Below are 24,973 nucleotides of genomic sequence, written 5' to 3'. Positions count from 1 at the left end.
CGGGAAGTCAGGGAGAAGAGGACCGTGCAGCTCCTGCTCTCTTAGGTGCCTCAGAAAAATGACCGTCAGTCAGGAATTATGTGTTGCCAGGCCTGATCCAGGCTCAATTCAGTGCTGCTGACTGGATGAAATGCCCCAAGAGCTGGGCGCTGGTCCCAGAACCTTGACACCACAGTGCCACCCCACGCCAGCAACTGCTACAGCCAATGACTGGGTCAGGGTCTTCCTGGACAGTGTGCACTGGCAGCTATTGGCTCTGGACACTGTGCATCAGAGACTGCAGGGTGTCCCAGACTCCCTTAGCACACAAATGCCTTTCAGTGCTGGCAATGAAAGGGGAGGATCCTCGGGGTTATCTCGGCCTTGGCCTTCTCACACTCTGTGGACTGGCAGCTGTCTCACAAGAGCAAGGTCAGAGAGGGTAGGGAGAACAGGAGAAGATTACTTCAGGGTATTCAAAGTTGATAAGCCCTTTGAGGGAAGTCACAGGTTACAAAATTAATATACCAGAATCAACAGCCCTCCTATCTACCAAGAAAGACTGAGAAAGAAATCAGGAAAGCAAGTTCATGCCCAATAGCCTTTAAAAAAAAAAATCTCCCAGAGCAAATCTAACCAAAGGGACGTTTGATGTATTATTTTATCAAATACCTCTTCAGCCTACTCTTTCCCCGTCTCCTCCTATCACTTAGTGATATGAGCATTAGGACCTCTGTCATTTCCCATGGGTGTCTGTGTTTCTGTTGCTGGAATTTTCTGTTTATTGGCTCATGTTTTCAGGTTTTGTGAATTCTTCTCTTTCTGCACACGTATTCTTTCTTCCGTCCACTCCAGGCCACATGTTGTTAGTACAGAAAAATATCACAAAATAATTATAATTTGTATAAAAAGTCCAGCACCCCCCCAAAAAAAAACTACCAGACGAATGAGAAAAAAATACTGGCCTTTTGGAACACACCTTTAATACCTGTTTGTGGCTGTAATGCCAGATTCTGGATGGAAAAACACATAACCTGCAAAGCAAGAAACCCAAAGACCACAGCATACAGCTGGGAGAACATGCGTAGGGCTTGAGACACAAGTAAGTCAAGAACTCTGGCTTCTCTTCTCTACCTAGTTCCCAATAGCTCTCTCAAAGCCTTGTGCATGCTCACACTGGCAGAACTCTTTTAATAGCTCACTGTCTTCATCCTCACAGAGACGTTCTCCAAAGGCCATGATACTCTAAACAGCAGCGATTGTGTTCTTGCATAGCCAGTGCCTTGGGTATTTCTTTGCCAGCACCTATCTGACGTTACATTGTCTACTTGTCCACTCAGTTCTTGGGGGTTTTGCTTGTTTGTGTTGTTCTCTCCCACCATAACCTTTAGATAGACATGTTCTCTTTGCATTAAAAAAAAAAAGAATTTGCTAAGCCAGCTGATATTAGAGCATGTCTTTAATCCCAGCATTCTGGAGGCAGAGGTAGGGACAGCCTGGTCTACAAGAACTAGTTCCAGGACAGGCACCAAAGCTATCAAGAAACACTGTCTCAAAAAAAAAAAACAAAAAAAACAAAAAAAAAAAAACAAAAGTATTTGCTGAACTCAGGCTTTCACTCAATGTAGCATATATGATAACATATATGAGACTCTAAGTTCAATAGTGCAAAGGGATACAAATTCCTTTCTTAGACATCACAATGTTTTATTTTAATAAGGTCATGGGCATTTCATAAAGTCAAAACCAAAGAATCTATTGTCTTAGGACTGGCAAGGTCACCGTCATTTAAAGAATGACAGCAGCACAGACTATGGTTAGTGAGGCCATGGCGTAGGACACAGCTGAAGGGACATTTCAGTTCCTTGCAGTAAACACATTCAGTGCACTCCTTGGAGACAAAGGCAGTGAAGAGAACACACTTGCCCACAGCAACCACATAAAGCTACACCTCAGCTTCAGGAATCTCAAGACTGTCTTCCAGGAATGGAAGTAACTTGGTTCTCGTTTGTCGAGCATGCCCACGGTTCCATGCTCAACTCTAACAACCCCTTCAGAAATAAAGAGTCGAGGAAAAAGTCTACTTTGGAGAGCAAAAAAAAAATCATCATTCCTTAAAACTGATGCAGTCTTGAAGAGGAGAGCTTCTCGCCTTCCTCAGCAAATACTTCAAAAACATCATTTGATGGCAAGACACGGGGATTGTCCAATAATACCTTCAGAAACATCACCCGTGGGCAGCTCTTTGTGTCCTTTTGAGAACTAGCTGAACACTGCTAGTGTTTTCTCCTTTGTCTCCACAGCAAAGGGAAACAATAATCTAGAACTTTTCACTCTCAAGACATTTAGGTTGACCTTGATACCACTTTGAATTGTGGACAAAGGCTCTGGGGCCACTGGAAGCCGGACCAGGATTTATTTTCAATGCATAACTGGATTGTTAGAGCCCATTTCCTATAGAGGGATACCTTGCTCAGCCTTGATAGAGGGGGGAGAGGCTTGGTCCTGCATCAACTTGATATGCTAGACTTTGTTGACTCTCCATGGGGGGACTTACCTTTTGTGAGGAGTGGATGTGTGTGTGTGTGTGTGTGTGTGTGTGTGTGTGTGTGTAGAAGGTGGAAAGGGTATGGGAGGAGGGGAGGGAGGGGGAACTGTGGTTGATATGCAAAATGAAAAGAAAAAACTTTTAAATAAAAAATAACAAGAAATGAAAGACAGAATCTCAGGCATTGAAGATACAATAGAGGAAACAGATTCATCAGTCAAAGGAAATGTTAAAACTAAGAAAAGCTTGACATAAAATATCCAGGAGATATAAGACAGCATGAGATGACAAAACCAAAGAATAACAGGGATAGAATGAGAAGTCCAACTCAAAAGCACAGAAAATATATTCAACAAAATTAAAGAGAAAATTTTCTCAACCTAAAGAAGGATGTACCTATGAAGGTACAAGAAGCTTACAGAACACTAAATAAACTGGACTGAAAAAAATGTTCTCTTGCCACATAATAATTAAAAAAACAAAATAAAAAACAAAATAAATAAATAAATAAAGGAAGGAAGAAAGAAGGCGAGAAAGAAAGAAAAGATTGGGGCTCTTGGAGTACATATATAAACCTATGAAACCTAGAATAATTGGTTATCTTGAAACACAGATGAATAATAGGGGAAAGACGGTTATGTCTGTGTAGCAGAAGTTAATATTCATTGGAAACTTCAAGTCAAAAAATAGAGACACATGAGGGCTTCTTAAGCTGTATGAACGGAGGAAATATGCTTATTATACGACTTTGTACCCTCTTCTAGCTACATCCCTTGGAACCTCCATGAGCAAGAGAGGGGGAAATTTGACTTCTCTGAGATCCTGGACCTGGAGTATGTGGTCATTCTATTACTGTGAGATGACCCAAGCAAGTGAAGTATCTCGAACCACACCAAACTGAGCTTAAAGCAACAATTTCCCCATTGCCTAAGTTGTAAATGGTCACTGCACCTTCAAGTATTTCCCTCTGCTGCAGCAGATAGCTTATGTACAATCAAAGATAGCTTAGGTACAAAAAATTTCATACATGTCATATGCATGTATAAAAATCATGATGAAACCTATTATTTTGTATAATTAATATATGCCAATTAAAAGTAAAAATATACCTGAAATAATCAACCTACAGGCACAATAGACTTACATTCAAGCATAGAGTTGTCATTCAGTTCATGATTGTTTAGCGCTAATGGCACTTGTATTGAAAAACAGTGCATATCACCACAGAAGTACCAGGCAGAGCCAAGCCACTTACTTCCTGACCTGGTAAGGCAAGAAAAGAGAAACAAACAGAATTACCACTGTCTCCATTCAGAATGTTTCTCCAATGACCTAAAGATCTCCCCTTGGGCTCACTTTCTAAATTGTCTGCCGTCTCCCACAAACATCATGCTGACCACCAATCCCTTACCATATGGACATTTGGAGACATTCCTTATATCTGTTTTGTAGATCACACACTTTCCATCTGAGTCAACCTGTCTTTATTATCTAATTTCCCAATCTCTGCTCTTTGCCATGGAGCAAGAAACGTGGATTAATAATCTTCATTTTCCCAACAGGCTCTGCTGAAGAGAGGGATTGTAGAGTTCCTCTTGACCTCAGATAATGACAGTGGGATTGAGACTGGCTCTGTCAAAGGAGGTACTGGCTTACAGTAGCTTTACGGGAAAAGCTAGGCTCTTAGCCAGCCAATAGAAATCATAGACAACAAGTATCAAAGAGAACTGATTCTGTTTCCCATGTCTATTGTGATGGATCCCAGATATTTGATATGATACAAAACAAGGTTCAACATCAAAGCTCAGAATTCAAATATTACCTGTATCATTTTTTTATTTATTTATTTTCCTTTTTGAGCAGAGGAGCATTGATGGAACTCTTCATCCTGCATCTATCATTTAATCTTTTTTTCAAAGTCAATGGAAATCTTTTTTTTCTTCTCATTTTTTTATTAAAAAATTTCCATCTCCTCCCCTCCTCCTCCCCTTTCCCTCCCCTCCCTTCCACCCATACCCCCACTCCGCCCCTCTCCAAGCCAAAGAGCCATCAGGGTTCCCTTCACTATGTTAAGTCCAATGTCCTCCCAGATCCCCTATTTTTAAAGTAATTACAAAGGTAGGAGTCTCCCTAGCTAGCGTGGAGAGTCACATAGTGTAAACAAGCTCACGTAAGCCCACGTTCCAGTCCTGATATCAGTCTTAGACTCAGCATATATACTCAGCAGATATTAAAGAATTTATTAGAATCATGAAGTGATACTATTATGGGAAAATGACAAGAACATGTGAATGGGTCCAGGGACAATAATGAGGTGATCACTAGTGCAGAGTGCCAGCTGTTGTGGACTGCTTCCTTCTTCCTTTTGATAGATTTGTTCTTAATACTCTACCCTGGAGAGTGCTGAGTCTGGGATACAAAGCCTTCATTCAGCTCCTAGGTGTTGCTGTGTTCGCTGGCCTTGCCTTCGTCCACCTGTATGTTCAAAGTGTGGTTAAATTTAACTGTCTTCATCAACAAAGACAGTGTTCCTCCGTGTGTGGTGTAGCAATAGCTAGGACAGTTCTTTGTGCTTTGCAAAGTAGGTTACAAACACTGTCTTGTCACCCTGTCTACTCATCCCTGTCACATGTTTAAGAGGCACCTCTCCCTCTCTCTCTACAGTATTGACTACTGTCAACATGCCATCCTTTGTGAAGGATTCTTTTCTTAAGCTTCATCAAATGCAGGTGAGATTTTCAAGCAACGCTGAGTTCTATCTGTCTTCCCTCAAGATTTTGCTACCTATGCAAATGATGTTAGAGAACACAGGAGTTGTGACAGGGCTATGACTAGCTGGCCCTGAGCCTTAGTGGAGTTCAAAGCCCCGTGATGAGAAATGGAGAGGGGGAACTTTCTCCCACAGCCTCCATTCATGGGTCAAGTCAATGAGATTACTTTGGGAAGCATGTGGGTCTTATGTCAGATGAGAAGTAAAGTTAGTTCTGATTTTCTGTTGTTTTGAACTGCTGTGTAATGAGAACAGTATAAGTAGAACCCGTGTTCAAGAGTACCACCATAATTTGACTTCTTACTGTTAGCTGTTCTGAGGGCTCCTGTGGGAATTTTGAATTGGCTCTGAAATATTAGGGGAACACATAGACCCTTCTGTGAATCGTCTTCTAATTTATACTTTTGCCTTTTCATCTGGTTGTGAACTTTTTTCTCTTCCTTCACTTTACTTAATTTTCAGTCTTCATGCTTCCATGGACCTTCTTCCTTGGAATATGCACATTGACCCAGACTTTCCCTTTTCCACATTTGTCTCCTTCATTTCTTTCCTTTCCTCATATTTTTTTATTCTCTTGCATTATATTCTTTGGAAGCAACACACAGAACTTGAGGTAAATTCAGTTCTCTAGTCAAGTCCAACTCTTTGTGTCTTCTGTGACTCCCAGGGGCATTTTGTCCTATAAAGGTGATGCCAGCCATTGTTATAGTCCCTGCATCAGCACCAGTGTGCTCTCAATACACTTGATAGCAATTTTATTTTAATTCTGAAGGGTTCTTATATGCTTTTTATTGCACTTTTTGCATTTTATTTAAAGTTATATCAGCTAGTCATTAGCTTAGTTCTTCCAGAATGCACTTTTTGATCGAAGTTAGGCATTATCCTGATGTTGGATTATAATTAGAATCTTCTGATGTGTAGCCTCAAGCATCAAGTGTCTCTACAGGGTTTTCTTGGTGGTTTGCTATGCTTCTTGTGAACCTTAGTTTTCTGCTCACCTCTCTTGTGCCGGCACTAGGTATTTAACACCTCCCAACTCTCCCAGGGCAATGTAGTAGGTACTGTTGTTGTCCCCCACTTTATGAGGAAATCAGAACCCAGAGGGATGCAGAAATTCATGCACAGACCTGGGATCTGATAGCCACAAAGAAGTTCCCATCTGATTCAACTAGATTCAACTGGATTCCACTCAGTCATTTATCACAGCCTCTGAAACCTCCTGCAATGCACAGTTGTTGCTCAAGTCAGGTGAAGCTGGCCCGGGGTTGGGGGTGTGTGGAAGCGAGACTGCTGTGCTCAGTGACACTCCACTCTGTTTCTGTAAGATGCCACCTGCACCTTCTCTAAAAGATTCCAGTAAATACCATTATGGTCTTTTATATTTATTTTAATTTAGTTTCTATGGAGGGAAACATATGGCTCATTCCCCCGTCAATGACCTTGTTGACATATTTTTCTCTATTTTTTTAAAAATTAGATTAATATCTGCCCTGAGCTATTCTGAAGAACAGATTTTGTTCTCTGAGTCTCTGGACTGCATTTCCTTTTATTTACCTACATATATTCTTTTTCCTGGTTAAAAGTTATATTATTGGGTTGATAATTTTCTCATCATACAAATCCTTATTAATATCAATTTTCCTATATTTGTACCACACTAATTTTGGTATTTTGTATTTTCACTCAATTCAAAGCATTTAAAAATTTCATTTGAAGCTTTTCTTTATTCTTTGTTTAAAATATGCTGTTAAAGTTTTGAATCTTTAGGAATTTCCCAGTCATTCTTAATATTTCTTTGTGTGTGTATGTGTGTCTGTCTGTCTGTGTGTGTGTGTTCATGCCATACTGCAGAGGTGTAGGTCAGAAGATAATCTGAGGTGTTTTTTCTCTCTTCCCACCATGTGGGATTCTGAGGATAGACCTCAGTTTCTCAGACTCGAGTGCAAGAGCCCTGCCTGCTGGGCCATCTCGGTACTGCAGCATTTTTTTTTTTTGATTTCTGTGTTAATACTGCTGATGGCAAAGAAAAGAATTTGTATTATTTCTGTTCTTGTTCAGTTACTGAGATTCATTCTATGTACAGAATTACTGTCAGTCTTGGGAATAGTCCAGGTACATTTTAGAACAATATGTACTTTGCTTTTGTTTTCAAGTTATGATTATAATAAGTTTGCTCATCCCATTGTTCTCTTAATGGTCATCTTAAGTCTTTCGAGGGTCCTTTTAGGTGCATCCACATATCATATTATATTGGGAACTTGCATTTTGTAAGCTGTATTTTTTTGAGAAATTTATCCCTTTAGAATTTTTATTTTTCTGAATTGTCATATGTCTAGTGTAAATGTAGCTACTTTAGTTTTCTTTTAGTTAGTGCTTGTGTGTGTGTGAGAGAGAGAGAGAGAGAGAGAGAGAGAGAGAGAGAGAGAGAGAGAGAGAGAGAGAATTGGTGTGCAGAAAAAAATTTTAATACATTTGACCCATGAGCTTGGTTTGCTAGTAAGATATACTTTTATATCAAGAGCCTTCACTGTTCAGCTGACTTGAGAATGCTGGTGGAAGTGGAATGAATATAGGTCTTAACTTGAAAATGCGTTTGATCAAAAGTTTAAGCATCCATAAGAATAAACTTAAAAGAAATGCCCACATTTTAGGTAAAATGAGTTCTGGATAGTTGGGAAATAGAAGACTTTGATATATTCCCATATAGTTTGTGCTAATAAGGCTTCTGTGATCACACCCATTGCCCAGAACAATGGTCAGGATTTTAGCTTTAGGAATGACACTCACTAGTTCTCATCCCAGCTCTGGCAGTTCCAGGCCGAGCAAAGTTGTACAGTACTCCAACCTTGTTTTATCACCTGTCCGGTGGGGCGGTGGTTTATCACTGTGGGGTACTTACACAGAACTACTTAAATAAGATGCTTTACTCAATGCCTCGTAAGAGTAAAAGCTCAATAATTCCTAGTCACTTTGATGTGCTAGTAATTATTTTATAGTCATAAAAGGTATAATTCATAAAGAAAGCAGAATTTAAAACATTTACATAATGGCTTATTGGCAAAAAATATACAAATAAGTACTGTCAGAAATAAAAATAAGGGGCTGGAGAGATTGCTCTGAGGTTAAGAGCACTGGCTGCTCTTCCAGAGGTCTTAAGTTCAATTCCCAGCACCATATGGTGGACTCCATTCATCTATAATAGGATCTGATGCCCTCCTATAGCATGCAGTTGTATATGCATATAGGGCACAGTTGCATAAAATAAATAAGTCTTTAAAAAATAAAAATTATATAAGTATGAGAGAATTTGAATCAAAATAGGAAGACATCTGCATTGGGGGAAAGGTGGGAAACGTTGCAACTGCTTTCTCATGGTACCTCTGTTCTGCTTTATTTTCCCATGTTACACTTAGCATTTGATTTGCTTTCTTTCCAGAATGATAAACCCATTATGGTTATGGAATATATGACTGGCTGGTATGACACATGGTGGGGACAGACACAAAGTTAAAAGTGCAACTGGTAAGTGAATCGTCATTTTTGGCTCTGATCAGGAAGGTCCTGTGCCATGGGTCATTCACAGCTCTCGGTTTATGGACATGCCTGCACAGGCACAAATATCCATCTAATCTTTGCTAAATGCAAGCACCATCCATGTTCTGAAGAAGACCTTGCGAGTACAAACTGTATGATACTTACCCTACGGGAATCGTACAGTTGAGTGAAACCAGCAGATTGGTAGAAATGAAGACACTACTGCACAGCCCGTATTTCAGGCTGTTCACTGCAGCGAGACAGGTGCAGTGAGAGCACAGAGGGGGAGAAATCCTCTCTTCAGTCAGGGAAGGAGGACCTGAATGCGTCTCTAAGAGTCCCGCATTCCATACAAGGTTCTGGGCCATTTGCATGATGTCTTACTCATCTCTAGGACAGATCTCTGCAGCATCGTCAAGGAGGTGGTAGTGATTACTAGGGGCCCCCAAGCAATGGGAGATGGGACCAGGGATCCTGCAGCCAATGAGGGGGACTGTAACCCCAGCGCTTCAGCAGTAGCTTTGCGACCCGAGGCTGAGTTCTTTCACTTCTAGGTCGAAATGTGTGCCGCCCCCACTGTGGGATTATTTAACCTAGGTGTCCATCAGTGAATGAATGGATTAAAAGAATTTGGTAGATGCGCACAATGGAGCATCATTCAGTCATAAAGAAGGGAATCCTGCCTTCTGCAGCAGCAGGGATGGAACTGGTTTTCTCTGTATTAAGTGAGGTTGCCCAGGTAAATCATGGGCATTAAAAGAAATGTTGATCTCACAGAAGACTGGAGTGGAATAGTAGTTACTAGAGACTGAAATGGTGTGGAGAGAAGAAAGGAGCAAGCTGAGTTTGGGACTCCAGAATGCAGCCAGAAAGGAGACAATAGGTCTGGCTTAGTGAGGCAACTATTTGTTAAAACAGTCTGTGAGGAATTTACAATGACCAAAGAAGTTGACTATAAAAGACATGGCATAAAACCATCAGTGAGAAATGATACAGGCACATTTCTTCTCGTGGTTTAATGAATGTGCTTTGTAGACATGTATCAAGTCACCCATAAAGGCATACAAAGACTACATCTCAATAAAAATAGATGTAAAAGTCCTTTTGTCAAAAGCAGAGAATGGGCCGGGTGGTGGTGGCGCATGCCTTTAATCCCAGCACTCGGGAGGCAGAGGCAGGCGGATCTCTGTGAGTTCGAGGCCAGCCTGGTCTACAAGAGCTAGTTCCAGGACAGGCTCTAAAGCTGCAGAGAAACCCTGTCTCGAAAAACCAAAACCAAAAAAAAAAAAAAAAAGCAGAGAATGGGAGGAAGAGAATGTAGGATTTTTTGGAAAGATTTAATGCTGCCATTTAGAGTAATGTCTGGCAATTCCCATTTACTTAGCAAAAGTGGGTTACCACGAAGCTATTTTATTATTGGTATACGAAAACCTCACTTGTACTGAAGAGGGACAATTACCTAAGTATTGGTGTAATTAAAGACTGCACGTTCATATCCCAGCCACCCAGACCTGCATAATAGCACAAATTACATTAATTACTATAATATTAGGTCGATGGCTCAGGCATATTTCAGCTAGCTTTTCAGTCTTAAACCCTTTCTTTTCTTTTCTTTTTTTAGTTATAAGCTGATTGGCCTAATAGCTCAGACTTCTTATTAACTCTTATAACTTATATTAGCCCATTATTCTTGTCTATGCTAGCCACATGGCTTGGTACCTTATTCGGCAAGGCAGTAACATGTTGCTTCTTCTGTGGCTGGGTCAGGACTGCAGACTAAGCTTTCTTCTTCCCTTCTATAATTAAACCATTTCTATTATTCTATTTATCACCATGAGTCTGTGGCCTAACAGTAAGGTTTCGGCATCTTTCTCCTTTGGCAGCTATATGGTGTCTCCCAGTCTCTGCCATCTTTTTCTCTACATTCAGTTTAGTTTTCCCACCTAGCTCTATTCTGCCCTGCCATAGGCCAAAGAAGCTTCTTTATTAACCAATGGTAACAGAACATAGTCACATCATACAGAAGGGAATTCCACACCATTTTGGTGACATTAAAGATTGTTTAAGAATAACAGAAAAATTGCCCAAAATGGGGCCCCCATCTCTAGCCATAATGCCACCAAGAAACAGACATGTAATCATTTGTATCTAGGGCATGGTGTCATGATCGTCCTGTAATGGTGTGGAAATTAAAACCTTCTTTTGATTGGTAGAAAAGAAGAATCCAGGAGAAGGAGAGAGAGAGAGAGAGAGAGAGAGAGAGAGAGAGAGAGAGAGAGAGAGAGAGAGAGAGAGAGAGAGAGAGAGAGAGAGAGAGAGATTGAGAGAGAGATTGAGAGAGAAAGAGAAAGAAAGGAGAGAGAGACAGACAGACAGAGAGAGAGAGAGAGACAGAGAGAGAGAGACAGAGAGAGAGAGAGAGACCCATGATGCCATGATGTGTGGTCTTGTAAACACACAGGGAGGAGCACAGCCAGAGTCAAGGCCCATGCTAAACTGCCATCTTCCCATTTGTTCCGGCAACCAGATTAAACAGAAACCCACTGTTAAACATGCGTGCAAAATGGAATTGTTGCAGCAAAAATAGTCATAGGCATAGTACAGTGATATGATGCTTTCCACTCAATGTCTCTAGAGACAGTCTGGGAAAGAAGGAATTACAGCATAATAGTTATGTGCAACTAATTTTAAAATTTAGATATTTATAAGACAAGAGTTTTAACACTTAATACATAGAGTTTGGATTCAATTTGTACCAAAATTATGGTGCAGAGAGAAAAAAATTAAGAAAAAAGTACTGCAAGCACCAGGACTTGTTCTTCAAGAGTGGTTCTGGATGGTTCCACCCACTTGTTGGTAAGAAAGATGAAAGGACTGTTTATGGTGAGTGGAGCTGGAGATGATATTTTTCACCTAAAGTCTCTGTCTCCCCTCTGTTTTCACCCCCAACAGAAATCCAACTTACTGTGTCTAGATTTCTCAGATCTGGAATCTCCTTCAACATGTATATGTTCCATGGTGGAACCAACTTTGGTTTTATAAATGGAGCCCAGAATTTCCACCAGCACCGAGGTGTTGTGACTAGCTATGGCAAGTGATGATCGTGGCGGTCTCTTCTCTGGGATGGCTGGTCCTAGAATCTTAGGGAGGAGACTCCACAGTCAGGTTCTTCTGTCATGAGATTTCAGCAGGCAGTGAGCAATGAGGCTTTTGTCTGGGCCCCTTTATTCTTTGACATTTATGCTGCCAGAGAGCTGCCATTCTAGCAGCTAGGAATCCTGGCACTCAATGTTCTGCTTCATTTTTGTGCACTGACCCCATTGTTATCAGAACTAGCTAAGTAGGGAAAGGATACCAGGTAGAAGAGACAAGAGCATCTGTGAGAAAGTCAAAGAGCAGGGTGAGCTCCATGTTTGCAGATAGGATACGGGGAATGTTTCCAGGTTGACAGTTCACACCTACATCTCAGCCTGTTATAGAATGTGATCGAGACAGAGGCTGTGTGTTCCATCTATCTTTTTTTTTTTTTTTTTTTTTTTTTTGTTTTTCGAGACAGGGTTTCTCTGTGGCTTTGGAGCCTCTCCTGGAACTAGCTCTTGTAGACCAGGCTGGTCTCGAACTCACAGAGATCCGCCTGCCTCTGCCTCCCGAGTGCTGGGATTAAAGGCATGCGCCACCACCGCCCGGCGTGTTCCATCTATCTTAACTTGGATGGATCTGTGCTGTCACATGTCCCCATGCAGAAGCAGGGACTGCTGTGGAGGACTGTGTGACCCAAACAGTGTCCTCTGTCTTGTAGACTATGATGCCGTGCTGACCGAGGCTGGAGATTACACAGAAAAGTATTTCAAGATGCGGAAACTGGCCGGGCGGTGGTGGCGCACGCCTTTAATCCCAGCACTCGGGAGGCAGAGGCAGGCGGATCTCTGAGTTCGAGGCCAGCCTGGTCTACAAGAGCTAGTTCCAGGACAGGCTCTAGAAACTACAGGGAAACCCTGTCTCGAAAAACCAAAAAAAAAAAAAAAAAAAAAAAAAAAAAAAAAAAAAAAAAAAAAAAAAAAAAAAAAAAAAAAGATGCGGAAACTGTTTGCTTCTGCTTCAGGTACTTAGCACCTTAGTGGGGGATGGCACTCTCATGGGCTGCCCATAGCTGTGGAGGAGCGAGCAAAGGGAGGAGTCTTTTTTAGGGGGTAGAGCTTGTGAGCTCTTGAGGGGCAGGGCAATCTTACATCACATACCAGGTTTCCCACTGAAAAGCCATATGGACTGGGTGAGCCTTCTAAACCTTTCATTTTCTTTCCTGACTATGAAGATAATGAACGAAACTGGATTCCTATGTAATGATGAAGGCTGAAGAATTTCCCATTCGCAAAGCTGTAGTATTATGTGTTATGTAGTTGCCGCATGTGCAGAAACAAAACATATTATATTGACTTTAATTAAATGCATCCAATTAGGTGTCCAGTGAGAGTTAGAAAAGAGCTAAAAACCAGCATTGTAAAAGCTGTAACACAAAGCCTTCTACTAGTCCTCTTTCTCTACGTCTCTAGTTACAACAGGTACACATGTTACTAGGTAGATGTGTCCACCAGGAAGTAATGTTTCCTACATATGTGTCCCTACCAGACCTCAAAATGCAAAATGACACCAGTTATCTCCCTTGGAGAAGCCTGTGCTAGTATAAAGTTCATTTTTCCCCTTATCTCTGGATACAGAGTTTGTCATGGGAATACTTAAAGAAAAAAATGATCAGGGCTGGAGAGATGGCTCAGCAGTTAAGAGCATTGCGTGCTCTTCCAAAGGTCCTGAGTTCAATTCTCAGCAACCACATGGTGGCTCACAACCATCTGTAATGAGGTCTGGTGCCCTCTTCTGGCCTGCAGGCATACACACAGACAGAACATTGTATACACAATAAATAAATAAATAAATAGATAGATATTTTTTTTTAAAGAAAGGCATGTTCATTTTAGTCATTTAGCCCCGTGATCCATTCTCATTACAGCAGGTTCCCTGCCTCGCTGGCCTCTTATTACTCCCAAGACTGTATACTTTTATGTGGATCTCTTATTCTACTTGTTATTGTTTGAAATCCTATCATACTTAAATAAGGTGAGAACTGCTTGGGCACTGGAGTGGCAGGGGTGGAGGATGGGGCCATGGAGAAATAAGGGAGCAGGATGTGTGTCTCAGAGGAGATATTCCATCAAGGAACTTTTCTAAGGTGGAGTTTGAAAATTACTCCATGGCATTGTATCTGAACCTGAAATTATTGGCCAGGAGCCAATGGTTCCTGTGGAGAAGATGGTAAAGAACTTACTTGCAGAATTAAGGAGAAAACAGGCATAGCAGGATATGGATCTCATGGGAGATCCTACTCCCAACTTAAAGGACTCACTTGGTGAATGTTATCATAGGATCCACAGGTGGAAATCTCTTAGCTATGAATCCATGAAAACAGTCTTCTTTATTACTCATTAGTTAGCCTGCATTTTCTTTCATTATATGTGTTTTCCCTCCTGCTAAATGAGAAACCTGTCTTATCTGTAGAAACCAAACTCTTGAATTATATTGGGTTCACCTCACTGTTGCTATTTTAGAAAAGAGCAGTGATCATTGAATGCTCTGTGTAAATCAATGTTTATTGACTTGAATATTTATTTCTCATCATCAGTTATTTTGCAATACATTTGTTTACTGATTAATTTATATGATTAGAGCGGTTATGCAGTCGATACAATGCCCTGTTACTCCAAATTTCATGGGCAGTAAATGTGTTCATAGAAGCATTGTTATAGCATCGATTACACAACTGTTGTTATTCAAAAAATCCTCAAGGACCATGGTGTGGTCCAACAAATACTGACAAGAGTGTTAAGAGAAGAATTATAGCTTCTTCTCATTTGTCTTCTGCTCCTGCCCTGTTTTCATCCTAGCCTGTCATGTTATACACTCCAGTTACCATGGAGAATCTTCCAATAAATAACAGCAGTGGTCAGCCCATTGGATTGGTCCTCTATGATACTTTATTTGCTCTGGTGGCCAGCTCTATGCTCATGTCCGCGATTCAGCACAGGTAGGCAGCAACAGGTATCTCTCGCGGCATGTGTCCTTTCTCTGCCTCTGAGGAGTCTAGTCACAAATTTGCTTCACTATATGCTAATATTTATTTCACCAATATGACGGAAGCATAGGAAACTTACAGACAAACCAAATACACTTTTACAGTTTGTTTTGCTCTAACTCACAGTCTGCTGGGGAGTCCTGTTCAGCTTCCAGTCACCTGAGCACTAAAGTCAGTACCCGTCTTGCTCTTCCTCATGACCACCTTCTATCTAAAGCTCCGTCCTGCAGGCAGGCCTATCAACCAGTCTGATGCCGGCTCTTCTTTCGTAGATGTTCTTGAATGACACAAGGGTAGGAGATCTGGATGAGGATACTTACAACCTGACTATTCCTCAAATTCAGGTCAGCAATCCTGCAGTTCAGGGGATACCTTGACTGCCCCTTTAAGGCCGCCTGGTTCTGGAGCTTGACTGCCACCTCTTCCCCCTGGGCTTCTCACCAAGGCTGTAGCAGGAAGGTGAAGGGCTGTAATCTTAAGGCATCTTCAAAGCTTTGGGAGTCTAGGGACCTATAAGATGAATTATGTAGCAAGAGTAGAAGTTCTTCTTGGGTCCCATTCAACCCCTAGCTCCTGTTTGGATCGCTTATCAAAAGCAAAATGAAAGATTCTTTCTGCCTGTCCCAACAGGAACAGCAATAAAGAAAGAGAAGATGAATCCAGTAGGGTGCATGTGTGCGGGCGGGGGGGAGGGGGCAGAGACAGAGAGATGTACTGAGAACAGGAATGTGTTCTAGAATATGAGCTCTAGGCAGGTATTTTGTTTCCACTAACTTGTTTGCCTAAGCAGGAATGTCAGCTTCTGAGGATCCTGGTTGAGAAACAAGGCCGGGTCCATTATTCATGGAATATTCAATATGAGTGGAAAGGTAGGCTTTCGTGCTGAGAAACAAGTGTTTCTTCTCTTCATTTACCTGAAGCTCACAGCTGTGTCTGTCCTGGGGGTTGGGAAGACAGAAATGATTCCCTGAGAACGTTACTTTGTGCCCCCTCCTTTATTCTGCCCTCTTGTTATTCATGGCAGGAAAGAAGAACAATTATGTTGGATGCTGTCCCATATTAGATCAGGACTTGGGGTTCTTTTATGAAAAATTCCTATACTAAGTAGGAGATGCTTTTTGTAGCATGGAAGCATACAACAAGAAAATTTAAGGGACAATAGGTCAGTGCAATATTTATACTCTTGGCTGTATTTCTTGACAGATAGCATCTATAATTCTTATTTCTCTGTCCCAAACCTTGGTGTGCACTGCTGCTAGTCTTTTCTCTGCTTCTGTCCATAGGCATAGGTGGGAATGTTAAAATCAATGGCACTTTGCTGACAAATTTCACCATCTATTCTCTGGACTTGAAGATGAATTTCTTCAAGAGGTAGGTTGCTCCCTACCCCCAATATATCCTGAGGATCTGAGAGATCATGAATTCTTCCTTTGCTGATGAAAAGCCCAAGATTCAGACACCCGGAGTGGGAGACTCCAGTTCCCAGATATTCCACTTCAGCACTAGAACCAAATAGGTGTTTCAATTGCTACTCTAGTACTTTGAGTTCAATTTGTAGATGAAATCCTGGTCTTCGTTGGTTCAGTATTGGAAGAAGATCTGGTAAGACTTCTCCTTAGCTGAATCTTTTGATCCTTCCTCCAGGCTCTGTTCTGCCACCTGGAGGCTTGCTCCAGAAAATTATCTAGGTCCTGCCTTCTATAGGGGCACCTTGAAGGCTGGCTCTTCTCCCAAGGATACCTTCTTGGACCTTGCAGTAAGAAAGTATTCTCTTCTTTTTTGTTGTTCTAAATATGTCTTTTCTTTTGAGATATATTTTATTTTAAAATTTAATGTCTGTATGTGTGTTTGTATGTATATATACATGAATGTGTGTGGTCTTTCTTGGAAGCCAGGAGAGGGCATCAGATCCCCTGCTGTTGGAGATACAAGCAGTTTTGAGCTGCTTGACATAGGTGCTGGTCACTGAATTCAGGTCTTCTGCAAGAGCAGTCTGTGTTCTTAGCCACTCGGCCATTTCTCGAGTCCCACACACAGCATCTTGAAGACTCTAGGACATTGCAGGAGGGGTGGCAGAACAAATGCAGGAGCATGAATGACTTCACGGAAGTACTGTCTCTGGATGCAGCAGGGCAGAGACATGAACTTGCCGGGCTGTGACAGCATGTGGAAGACCTGTGCACACCTAAGCAAGAGCAAATCCCAGAATGGAGAGCTGGGCATAAAGTTCCACCGCTAGCTCAGGAGCCATTGGCAGTTCTTAGAAGCTGGGGGTTGTTCATGGTCCTACCATGATCCAGTGGTAGGTGGACACAGACAAGATTTGGGAAGCACAAACTGACCTTGAGATGGGGCAAAACAGCTCAAAGTTAAGTAGGAATAGAGGCAGTGGGGGGGAATGGTAGGGAGAGAAAGTTTGAATATGGTCAAAATATATATAAAATTCTCAGAGAAATATATGTATATATATGTATATATATGTATATATATGTATATATATATATGTATAAAAGTAAAGCAAATAAAACCAAACAAGGCCATGATATACCTGGAAGAATTTTTATTCTGTTCTTCCAATAAAACTGTATGATCTTCTTCAATTATCCTAACTTATTGCTATTTATAAGGTATATAAAAATACAATATAAAATTCAAACAATTATAAAGAACGTCTACAGAACAAATGGCAGACTCTCCTTCAAACTTATCATATTCCACTTATCTGTGTTTGCCCAAAGTACATATTTATATTTAAGTGTGCTTCAATATTCAACAATAAAATTTTTTCGTTGTTAGTCTACTAAAGGTTTGTGAATTTTGTCTCTTCAAAAAAAGCAAATGATAGTTTTAGTGATTCTTTATTATATGGTTTTTAAAAAAATCTCTATTTTATCTTTTGTCTACTTTTTGTTTCTTCTTTCCCACTGACTTGAATTTGTGGCAATGAGCCTGGCTTTTCCTTCTGGCTGCTGGGAATATAGACATGACCTGTCACACCTGACCAGTTTTTTAAATCTTGGATGAGTCTCTCATCTTTTCCTTCTATATATTTACTCTGTCTGGGACTCCTGCATTTTAATTGCTTTTCTGGTTTTAGTTGTCATGGTTTTGCTTACCTTTCTCGGGACTGCTGGGATCCCCCAGTTTCCTGTTGTCTTGGGGAGGATTTACTTGTCTTTCATTTCTAAGGGACGCGTTTTCTAGGTGTCGTTTTCTAGGTTGGTGTGTTTTCTCTATCTGGACTTCGGACATGCCAGCTCATTCGCTGCTGCCTGTAAGTTTTCTTCTGAGAAAAGCACAGCTACTCTATCGAAGATTCCCTTCTGTGCAGCTGATGCTTTTCTCTTACTGATGCTGAATTCCCTTTGAAGTTTTGTTAGCTTCAGAGAAAACCTTTTTTGGTAGAATATAATTGAGGTTCTTTGAACTTCTTGAGTGTCTGGGTCTTTTTCAATATTTGGGGAAATTTTACTATTATTTTACCAAGTATGTTTCTATGCCACTTCTCCTCTTCATTCCTACTGTGATGTTTATGATGCGAACATTTGTTTGCCTACTGACATTTCATAATTGTTATAGGCTGCCTCCTCCTTCCTTTTCCTCCTTCCCCACCCCCTTTTTCCTCCTCCTTCCTTTTTCTCCTTACTGGCATCATTCACACAGTGATGAATCTGAGAAGCCCTTCTGTTTGATCTGATCTGTTGTTGAGGCTTTCAACTGTGTTCCTTATTTACATTTTTAACTTTGTTGGTGTCAACAAATTTTTTTTCTGCTTTTCTCTTCTTAAAAATAACCTCTATCTCTGTGGCTTATGTAATATGTAGATATGGCTTTAAATGTTGTAAGAAAACAAAACAGAGAAGCAAATTATAGTGTTATAGGAGGTCCCAGGGGTCCTAAGACTTACTTTGGAATGATGATAATGATAATAATAATACGAGTAGTAGTAGTAGTAAACCAAATCCATATAGTTTTATAGAGCACACCTAACCACAGTCATGGCTCTTTTCTAGAATGAACAGTAGCACATCTTTGCATGGTGGTCAAGAGTGGCAAATTTGGTAGTAACTAATGGAAACAAGTGTCCTTAAGGAGCATAAATCTTTTTGAGGAAAAAAAGCTCAACGTGCCTAAAGTACTTTTGTTTTTCATCTTTTTTATATTAATTAATTTTATTAATTAATTAATTTTATTAATTAATTTTATTTTACATACTAAACCCAGTTGTAACACCCTCCTGTCCTCCTACTCTCCCCACCTCCCATCTACTCCCCATTCACTCCTCAGAGAGGGTAAAACTTCTCATGGGGAGTCAATGAAGTCCGGCACATCACTTTGAGGCAGGACCAAGTCCCTCCACACTTTATTTAGGCTGAGTAAGGTATCTCTCCAAAGGAAATGGGTTTCAAAATGCCAGTTCAAGCAGTAGAGATGAATCCTGATCTCACTGCCAGTGGCCCCACAGTCTGCCCCATCCATGCATCTGTCACCCATATTCACAGGGCCTACTTTCATCCTATGCTGGTTCCCCAGCTCTTAAACTGGAGTCACTGAGCTCCCATTAGTTCAGGTAAGCTGTTTCAGTGGGTATCCCCATCTTGGTATTTACCCATTTGCTCATATTATTGCTCCTCCCTCTCTTAGACGGTACTTTGGGAGCTCACCCCATGCTTGGTTGTGGACCTCTGCATCTGCTGCCATCAGGTGCTGGATGAAGATTCTGTGATGACAATTAAGGTAGTCATCAATCTGATTACAGGGAAGGCCAGTTCAGGCACTCTCTTCACTATTACTTAGGATCTTAGCTGGAGTCATCCTTGTGTGTCTTCCATCTTAATGACATAAGCTGATTATGCCCAGAAGTGTTCTTAAATTTTAAACATGTTTCCCATGACCTTGAAGTCTTGCCTAGGAACGTGTCCACCATCTTTCCTTATTGAGTTATGACTTTAAATTGAGCACACTCATTAACATACGTCTTAAACTGAGGTTCCTCATGAATGTGCTGCTTTCTTTCAAAATGCTTTACTATATAAATATGTACAGGCTTCCTAACTGAAATTGCCAGAACAACTCTGACAATGTTATTTATTGTGTTACTTTGGGGGATATTTCTAAAAGCCAGGATGTGTGTCTTCTTATCTTTAAAAATAACTTTAGAAAAATTGGGAATGGGAACAGAAGAGACAGTTGTGATAGAATGTATCTGTTGTGGCTGAGCCAGAATATGGTCTAAAGTGATTTGGCTGTTGAACACTAGTTTGACAAGGAATTTATCCTTCTCTATTGAACAGATATGCCTCCAGGCCACATTGTTAGGTACTTTCTTTAGAGTTTCAAATCAAGTGTTCATGATCCCCCACCAGGACAAAAATGTTTTGTCAGATGCATGCCAGAATCCACTTTTCTAGTTCCAAGGCAAATACTCAGAGGGCTTTATTATGTCTCAGGAACAACGTTTACCACTGCCATGGGTATAAACAATCCTCCACCAAGCAAAGAAATATCTTGGCTCTAGTACATTGTTTCTGTGCTCTCTTTACTTTGGTATAATAAATACACGGGGCTATACTTGTATGAGTTTTCAATAAGGTTGTGAAAGCTTGAATAAGAGGGGGCTCCATGCGTTTATATATTTGAATGCTTAATAATGGATTAGCATGATTTGGAAGGTTTAGGAAATGTAGCCTTGTTTGAGGAAGCATGTCACTAGGGTGCAATTTCGAGGTTTCAAAAGCCCATACTGGGTTCAGTCTCTCTCTCCCTTTCTCACCAGCACCTCTCTTGTATTGATCAGGATGTAGCTCTCAGCTACTTCTCCAGCAAGCACTGCTGTGCCTGCCACCATGCTTCCTACCTTGATGATACTGGACTAAGTGTCTGGCAAGCCTTTGTCATTTTTTTTATGTGGCAATTCTTATAATAGAAAGCATTTAACTGGGGCTGGCTTACTGTTTCAGAGATTTAGTTCATTGTCATTACAGTTGGGAGCACTCAGGAAAGCATGTTGCTTGAGAAATAGTTGAGATTTCTGCTTCTAGATCCACAGAGATCACGAGGAATGACTCTGGGTCTGGTGTGGGTCTTTGAAACCTCCAAACCCATGCCCATTGGCCTATTCCCCCAGCAAAACCACACCTCACAATACTTCTCAAACAGTGCCACTCCTTGATGACTAAGCACTCAAATATATGAGCCTATGTGGACCATTCTTATTCCACCCACCACACTACTCTTAAGTGGATCCCGATTTCCAGGTTTTGAAATTTTATTATTCTGGCTGATGGGGTGAAATCTTACCCTTGAATGAGAATACACATTTAAGTCTTTATTCTTAACAAGGGTGGGCATTCCTTGCCCTAGATAGGTTGTGTGATTTATTGGCAGTTCCATTTCTACATCCATGGGTATGTTGGGGCTAGTACTTCCCAGGATGGTGGTACTAGAGCATTTCACAGAGATGAACTTGAGCTGCTTTCGTAGTAGCCCTGATGTGAGTCAGGACGATGGGTAAAAGTAACTTCCTGGTGAAGCTGTCTGGGCTGACCTTAAGTGAGACTGGCCCCTTAAGGTTTCCCAGAGGACTAGAGTGCCCATACGGCATTGTTCATCGTGTTCCCAGCATCTTGGAAAGCCCATCCACTGTCTTGGAAATAAAAGTGGGCCCATCGTTACTGTGGATAGACTGGTGCAACACACACCTGCATATAATTTCTTTTAAAGAACCTTGAATAACTTTCCCTGCTTTTTCTGTCCTGTCAGGGAAGGCTTCTCTTTCCCTTCCCAAGCCAAGGAACCCATGAAATATTTAAAACCTCCCGGGGTATTTGTTATGGTTTTGCAGTCCACTTGGAAGTTCTCTCCTGGCAGCCTGCCCGTGTCTTCTCCTGCTCTTCCAAGTGAGAGTACAGTTCTTAGCTGAATGTTTTTCTTTTGGCACCTGCGTGGCTTTGTTCTGGAAATCTGACTGTGGTGATGAAGGAATGTAGAAAAGACAATACTTGGACAGAAAAGCTGGCATCAGGTGGGTGATATGTGCTCTTATGGAGACACTGGCAAAAACACTAACCTGGAAAATCTGCTTTGTTCAATACATCTTAGTTGAGGAGGTGGGCTGATTGTATATAACTGGAGACAGACCTGGGTGTGGTGGTTTGAATGAGGATTGCCCCTCTTGACTCATAGTTTGCTGAAGTGGTGAGGAGAGATGAGTGGATGTGGCCTTGTTGGGGAGGTGTGCCATGTGTCACTGAGGATGGGCTTTGATGTTTCACAAGCTAACAGCAGGCCCAGGCTCCCTCTCTATGGACTACTCCTTCATCGCCATGGCTGCCTGCTGTCTGCTCCCAGCCATGCTATTTGAGGACCGAGCTCCTGAAAATGCATGCAAGCCCCCACTTAAATGCTTTCTTCTATAAGGTGCCTTGGTCATAGTGTCTCTTCATAGCTAAGAAAGTAACTATGAAAGTCTTTTTTCCACCTTTGTGAGCTAAGAGAGGCTTTATTTAGGATCTCAGCCGCTCTACCTGAATAAGATTTCTCCAGTGGAAAAAAGTCATCAAGAGGTCTCCTTGTCTCTTTGTTTTCTTGTCCTAAATATTCTTCCTGAAACTGTGTGATGTATTGCCAGTAGATTAGAAAAGCTTATATTCGGCTTGGAATGACGGCTAGCAGTTAAGAGCACTGACTGCTCTTTCAGAGGCTCTGGGTTCGGTTTTTAGCACCCATATGGTGGCTCACAACTGCCTAACTCCTAAACAGGGCTATCAAAGAAGCTCATCAAAGAAAGAATGCACTCTCTGAGTCGGGACTCTAAGGGACTACACTCTAGGCCACAGTGAAATAGAAATTGTTCATTTACCAGAGCCTTAAAAAGGCATCAGGTGAGTGACACAGTCAGCCTTAGGAGCAAAATTCTCTATGATTCCAATTTTGTCTTCACTGAAAAACCTCCATAATAGAGCTGAAAAAGCTAAAGACTGGTTTATTTAAATGGGGATAAACACGATAATCAAAGGTTTTTAAACCTAAGGTCTGATGCCTTCTTCTGACCTCACCTAGAACAAGGCATTCAAATACACATACATACATTGAGTCAGAATACTCATATCTTTACAAATAAAATGACAAAGCATAAAAATATAATTTAAAAACATGCATCTTTCATCTCTCTCCGCAGTACTGTTCGTCCATTTACCTTGTTCTTAATTTGGAAGTAAAAATCCCTGCTTTTAAAATGCAATGCAGACATCGTTCATCAGCAGACAGCAGCATCTCCAGGGAAGGCTGGCTCCACTGTCTTCTTGCTTTTTCTCAGACAGTGGGAAGAAGCTCTAGATGTTTCCCATTCTAAGTTGTTTCATACTCCATAGTACCCTGAAATCCTCCATCTTGCTCTCCACATTGTCTTAGGTTTCACTTTCTGTTCCTGTGTCCAAAACCCCCATTCCTTTCAGAACTGGCATTATGGGCTTGTGTTCATCAATGGACGCAATCTTGGAAGATATCAGGACATTGGGCCTCAGAGAACACTGTACCTTCCTGGCCCCTGGCTTCAGCCAAAAGACAATGAGGTGAGTGACCCGGCCTTGCCTCAAGGTGTCATCAACTTTTAGATGGGTCTTTGGTCTCAGTTCTATAGTGATATTTGATTTATACTTTAATAAATAAAGTTTGTCTGAATATAACAAGGGCAAAGCTAAGCCACTAGAGGTCAGACAGTGGTGTCACATCTTTAATCTTTAATCTTTGAATCTTTAATTCAAAGATTTGGAAGTAAGAGGCAGATGGATTTCTGTGAGTTCAAATCTTCCTGGGCTACACAAGATCTATGCAGAAACAAATCCAGGTGGTGGGAGCCTACACCCTTAATCCCAGTACCAGGCAGTCACATGCCTTTAATCCCAGCACTAGAGGGGATATAAAATGGGATGAGAGAGGCTTATTCTACTTCGTCTGCTTATTCTGCTTACTCTGCTTAGTCCGTGGTCACCCAGCCATGGTAGAGGTAAGACTTCTCTAGTAGCTTGTCTGCTCTGCTTTTCTGGTTTTCAGGTTGAACTCCAATATCGGTCTCTGGGTTTTGATTATTTGTGGTACACAGTTCCAGTGTCGTCTTCATCTTGTGCCAACCAGATGACTGTTCTCATCACCGGTTTTCTTCCCCCAGAGGTTATCGTGTTCGAGAAGATGAAGTGTTTTTATATCCAAACTACAAACAAACCCCAGCTGCATGACTAGGACAACACAAATCTTGGATTGTTGGAGCCATTCCAGAATGTTTCTTCAGGATATTGATCACTGCTAAGAATATATATGTGTGTGTGTGTGTGTGTGTGTGTGTGTGTGTGTGTGTGTGTGTGTAGTTGTCTGCAGAAAAATACAAAGCTAACCTTAATACTCAGATAAATTATTACTTATCTTATACTATCCATTTAATTTCTATTTTTGGACTATAGTTTAAAAAATCTTTAATAAGCCAGTTTATCTTGTTAAATGTTTACTCTTTAGTAGATTCTTATTCTCTGTCCAGATAAGCCTTTAGAAAGGAGCAAAATAAAAACAAGTTTAACTTCTGTTTCCTCTTGCTCAGTTGGGAGGAAAAGAATTATCTCCCCTCTAACGTAGGGGAGAATAAGCAAGCTGTTCTTCCAATGCAGAACGGTCTTTGTGTGTGTGTGCCTGTGTTTGTCTGTCTGTCTGTCTGTCTGTCTGTCTCTCTCTCTCTCTCTCTCTGTCTGTGTGTGTGTGTGTGTGTGTGTGTGTGTGTGTTGGAGGAGGCAATATAGGCCACTGACCAGTGTATGTAGGTATTCCCTTGCCTTGTTTGTCTTCAAGGTGATTTCTTGGGTCACATCCAATCAAAGATCAAATAATCATTTGGTTTTGTTCAGACGTGTGGTGGCAAAACCTGGTAATAAGACCTCTATAGCTAATTCCTTCTTGGTTATTTGAATGTGGTGGAGCCTCTTATTTATAGTGGACAGGTATTAGTGAAATTAACACACACCCATACATC

The 24,973-nt window shown here is 41.2% G+C and overlaps 1 protein-coding gene across 1 annotated transcript; it reads left to right on the top strand.

Moving 5' to 3' along the window:
- Positions 1–130: 130 nt before the first annotated feature.
- On the top strand, positions 131–24,195 carry LOC119809644 (beta-galactosidase-1-like protein 3). The gene is given in 18 exon segments (XM_038322609.2): positions 131–411; positions 3,292–3,360; positions 4,080–4,171; positions 5,192–5,256; positions 8,734–8,787; positions 8,789–8,819; positions 11,784–11,921; positions 12,631–12,695; positions 12,906–12,933; positions 13,837–13,943; positions 14,768–14,855; positions 14,858–14,907; positions 15,228–15,299; positions 15,746–15,824; positions 16,239–16,326; positions 16,600–16,711; positions 23,412–23,528; positions 24,127–24,195. Coding segments are annotated over 18 exon segments (1,605 nt in total).
- Positions 24,196–24,973: the final 778 nt, after the last annotated feature.

The sequence above is a fragment of the Arvicola amphibius genome, chromosome 3 (genome assembly GCF_903992535.2).
Source record: "Arvicola amphibius chromosome 3, mArvAmp1.2, whole genome shotgun sequence".
Classification (NCBI taxonomy): Eukaryota; Metazoa; Chordata; class Mammalia; order Rodentia; family Cricetidae; genus Arvicola; species Arvicola amphibius.
The sequence above is the reverse complement of the archived record's forward strand: the minus strand, read 5'-3'. Positions and strand labels throughout refer to the sequence as shown.